General features: G+C 48.1%; 1 protein-coding gene across 1 annotated transcript; it reads right to left on the reverse strand.

The window, feature by feature from the left end:
- Positions 1-1451: 1451 nt before the first annotated feature.
- On the reverse strand, positions 1452-4222 carry LOC121349882 (hydrocephalus-inducing protein-like; the record flags this gene model as incomplete). Its single annotated transcript, XM_041460690.1, has 4 exons — positions 1452-1731; positions 2524-2884; positions 3478-3578; positions 4062-4222. Coding segments are annotated over 4 exons (903 nt in total), but the record flags the coding sequence as incomplete, so codon positions are not given.
- Between the last annotated feature and the right edge of the window lie 628 nt (positions 4223-4850).

Consider the following 4850-nt stretch of genomic DNA (forward strand, 5'->3'; position numbering starts at 1 on the left):
GTTCACTATTAAATGATTTTTTCAATATTAACTTTAATGGGTCACTTCCTTGTACCACTGTCCAAGTTATCACTGGGGAGGAGCGGCATGAGACTGACCACTCCTTTTCTGCAGTCCTGGTAACTGTTCCAGTTGTTAAAAGTACCTGAAAGGGACCTTCCATGCTGCTGTTAAGGTATGATCTTTCCAAGATTTTATTTGAACCAAATCTCCTAGTTTTACCTGGTGTATGTGAAAGTCTAGAGGTGATGTTTGAGGTAACAAGTCTTTTCTGCTAAGATCCGTGAGAGAAAGTGTAATTGCCTGCAAATAATTTCTGAGATATAAGTCATTAGTTTCAGCCATTGGCAACCCCTCCTCCCTTCCCAGATAAGGTAATCTAAGTAACATTTCATAGTGAGAAACTCCTGTGACCTTTCTTGGAGCAGTTCTGATCCGTAATAATGTTAATCTGCTTTCAATCATTAATTTGGTAATATGGTTCTTAAGGATAGCATTCATTCTCTCCACACATGCAGAGCTTTGAAGGTGCCACGGGATATGGAATTTCCAATTTATGTCTAATACAACACATAGAATGTAAAATTTTTTAAGTAAAGTGTGTCCCCTTATCTGAGTCCACTCTTTCAGTTATCCCATATCTGGGGATGATTTGTTCTAATAGCATCTTAGCCACTTTGGAGGTAGTTGCAGTTGAGATAGGAAAGGCTTCCACCCAGTGAGTGAGGTGATCAGCTGTTCCAAGATGGTATTTCCATCTCTGTATTTTGGGGAACTCAGTGTAATCCATTTGCATATTTTGAAAGGGTCTAAGGGCTAGGGCTCTTCCCTCACTAGGGTGTTTTCTCATCACTTATTTAACAACTCAAACATTGTCCAGTCACTATTTGGCTACTGTATCGACTCCCTCACAGCACTAAGTTCTTCAGAATTGATCACACAATCAATGTGATCCACGTGTCAGAGCTCGGTCCTTAAGCTCTCCAGTGTATTCCTTGGTGCAGCTTAATTAAAATTTCTCTAGTAATTGCTTTGTTCATTATTTGCCTCCCTTTACTGCCTGGCTGTGATCGGAACTTCACCAAAGGGAAAGTACCTGCAGCCGAGGGAGGGCTGTGGTTGGGTATCTGGTTCTGTTTGTTGTTGCTGCCACTGTTGTTGTTTGTTTCTCTTGTTATACATACTGGCAAAGAATGTTACTCCTTTTCCCATATTGTTGCCTGAAAGCCCCTTAATTTCAAAGTTATAGTAATTTGCAGGGAAAGGAGTCACATTCTCCATTCCAGAGAGGTCCTGCAGACACCTGTCTTTCAAAGCAAGACAAGCTGAAGATTAACAATTTATTAACAATTGTTTATTAACAATTGACAATTAATTGACAATTATGAGTTTGTTTTCCATCTAATAAACAGTTAATTAATGTAGGTAGTTGAAAGGTAAGCTAGAGGTGTTCACTGAAGCTTGGAAGGGTAGCTGTGGAGGGCTCTGGTGAAGGGTGGGAGACCATCATCCGCAGAAGGCACGATGTTGGTGGCTTCTGCAGGAGGCTCCAGCTGACACACACACTGTCCCTCGGATGCTGGTTTCCAGAGCACCTGCTTCTTGAGTCCCTGGTCTTTCTCTGTCTGCTCTAATGCAGAGCGTCTCTGTTTAGCAAGACTCTTCCGCTCCAGGGCTCTGCCTTTCACAGTCACCTGCCCTATCTTCTGAGCCAGCTCCAGGTTAGGAAACCTAGGAAGAAAGGGACTGGTCAGACAAACATTCCCAGCCAGTTGTTCTGCAACTTGCAGAGCACACAGTGTTGCATCCTCTCTCTGTGCATGCAGCGAGCAGCAAATTAAATAACGGCTCTCACTGCACAGAGGCTGCAGAGGTGCAAGGGCAGGAATGTGACCAGTTAAATCCCTGGGGACCAACTACAGCACACGGGGTTCCATGTAGAGAAGCAGGCCTTGCTTGTCCCAAAAGGAAGCAGAGCTAGGGACTGGCAGGTTCCTGGATCTCTTGTTCCAGATTTGCAACCCTCCAGGAGCTTGCTGTTTCACACAGTGTCTTTTCCCAGTGTCTCCCTACCAAGGCCAGATGATGATCTTTCTGTGCTCCTGTGGGTGTTTCTGCCCTCTCTGGTGCTGCCTGACTCCAGGCCCACCTCCCCATCCCAGTCAGGGGGACTGACAGGAGCATGTTAGGGGATGAACCAGGCTGTGCTTGGTGATGCCCAGCAACAGGACAAGAGGCAATGAGCAGAACCTGAACTGGAAATTCCACCTGAACCTGAGGAAGAACTTATTTCCTGTGCAGGTGCTAAGTTGCCCAGAGAGGGTAACCCTAATAATTCCCTCACTGGAATTATTCCAGAGCCCTCTGGACAAAACCCTGTGCCATGTGCTCTGGGATGACCCTGCTTGAGCAGGGAAGTGGGACCAGGTGACCTACTGTGATCCCTTCCACCCTGTCCCACCCTGTGATCACCCAGTGATACCCGTCAGAAGCGTGAGTTGGCAAGTGCTCGATGTTTCCCACCTGCACAGCAGGGTGGTCTTAAACATCCCCACGCGCTTCGGGGAGAACCGCACATAAAAGGTCTGCTTCTGGCCAGGAGCAAGGATGCCATGGTAGGGCTTGATGGAGAACAGTGGCAGGTCAGGGATGACATCTGGGAAGATTTCTAGGCAGGAACCATCACACTTTGAGCGGCGTAGCTTCTTGGAATGGTCCTGCTGCTCAGGCTGCTGCGGCTGCTTGGAATCCTGCTGCTGCTTGGCAAGCTGCTGCAGCTGCTCCAGCTCAGAAGAATGAGTTTCAAAAGGATGCTCCTGCTGCAATCCAAAACGATGCAGCAGCTTTCTGTAATGCCTTAAAGTTTCAGAGGAGAGGAACTGACCTGCAGAGAGGAAGAGGACACCTTTCAAAGACAAAATCCTGTGTTCCCAGCAACTCTGCCTCCTGCACAGGTTGGTGGAAGAGAGCTGGGATGCACTTGGAGCATCACTGGCCAAGTACTTTTAGCTGGAAATAGAGCATCTGGGAGCACGGCCTCTGCCTGCAGCACAAACTCCTGTGCCAAAGCAGGAGAGTTGGATTGAGATGGTGACTTTGCATTTGCCCTGGAGTAGGGAACTGCACACAAGACAGTGGCTTGTTTGCAGTTCCCCACTCCAGCTCACTTGTTACATCACTGTTTTTCCCAGTCTCAGACTTCTCAAGAGGTGACCTGATGTCCCCATTCCCAGTCCTGACCCAGCACGTGGCTCTCCCCAGAGCCTGGCTCAGCTCCTTTGCAGAGCAGCAGTGGCAGAGCAAGAAGAGAAGGGGCTGAACAGCAGATGGGGGCAAGGAGAAAACTTTCCAGCTGCAGCTGGGAAGATGCTGATGGAAGTGGACGTATGGACAAGGATGGAAAAGCAATTCATGTTTTGGAGAGAAGTGGCAGGGTCTTCTCCCCAGGCCCTCAGCTACCAAGTGAAATGCCCTTACTTGTCAGAGCAGTTGATTGTGGCATCTTCACTGCTTCACTCCCTGCAGCTTCCTCCCAGTAGTATTCCAGGGCTACCTTCCCTGTGTTGCATAGCTTTAAACTGAAAGGCGAGAAAGAGGAATAACAAAAAATGTCCAATAAATATAAAGCAAATAGTACAGTAATATTGTCTGATAGACTCCTGGTACCACTTCCTGATGAGGAACACCTTCTTCCCCAGGCAACCCTGCCATGCTCAGACTGCTGTCCTGGGTGGCCCAAAAAAGTATTTCAAGTCTGGAAGTTTAAGAGGAAAGGGCCAACATGGTGCCCAGGACATTGAAGCTAAGGGGCTTACTCTGGCCTTTAGGTCTTGGTTTCACTGCAAACTTATTCTTGAGCAGATGAGGAAAGGTGACATGCAGTGAGCAAAGTCATGGCTGCTCTCAGCAGAAAGGTCTGGCAGCATTGAACCTCTCCTGACCACCACACCTGCTTGGCTTTGTGTGCACGTAAATGGGCCTGTGCTGGTTTGGGCTGGGGCAGAGTTCTGGGAAGCAGGTACTGGGCCGGCCCTGGGCAAAGGCAGGCCTCCAGAACTCACGTGGCTGTCCTTGTGTGGAAGGGCAAGGTATCCTTGAACTGAACCACCACTGTGTTCAGCTTCAACTCGGGGTAGCCAACAACAGCACTGAGGTACACCTCGACCTCCTGGCTGCTGTCCTCCACCACAGTGTGAACCGGTTCCGGGGCTATCTTGACCACCTGCAAACAGAGGAGGGAGGAATCACTGAGCAGAGCCCAGAAGGTCAGGCTGAGAAGGGCAGTCTTCTGGCCTCCAAGAGCAGCCTTATAGAGGGACTAGAAAGGACCATTCACTTTTACTTCCCTGGAAAGATGACACAATTGGGACTGTTCTGCTACAGTAGTTGTTTCTACCCACTGATCATGCAGTCACTGCCACAGCTGTTAATATCCCCATGGAGACTACAGCTGTGTTCCAGTCCCATACTTCAACCTTGTAGAGGGACTGGCTTTTTTCCTGTCCTCTATAAATCCAGCAGGTCTCAAAGTTAGGGTTAAGTTTTCCTGCTGGAGCTTTGTGGATGGAGAACCCCAAGAGTGAAGAGTTCTAGAAAGCACCTGTTTCTTCTTGTCTTAGGAGAAAGTGCTCTCCAGATGTCTTGTGTGGCACAAGCCACACTGCTGGGAGCTGAGGATGGGCATTTTGGGATGTGAAATATCTCACTGGGAAAGTCTCCAACTGCAGACGTTCTCATAGTAAAGAGGATGGTTTGGAGGCCTTAAAATGGTCCAGAAACTCAGAAAGAACCTTCACCCAAGATGAGTGTGCATGGCAATAATAACAATAAAAGCAAGAGTCTCTGGAGAT

The sequence above is a fragment of the Pyrgilauda ruficollis genome, unplaced genomic scaffold (genome assembly GCF_017590135.1).
Source record: "Pyrgilauda ruficollis isolate IOZ18807 unplaced genomic scaffold, ASM1759013v1 scaffold1479, whole genome shotgun sequence".
NCBI lineage: Eukaryota > Metazoa > Chordata > Aves > Passeriformes > Passeridae > Pyrgilauda > Pyrgilauda ruficollis.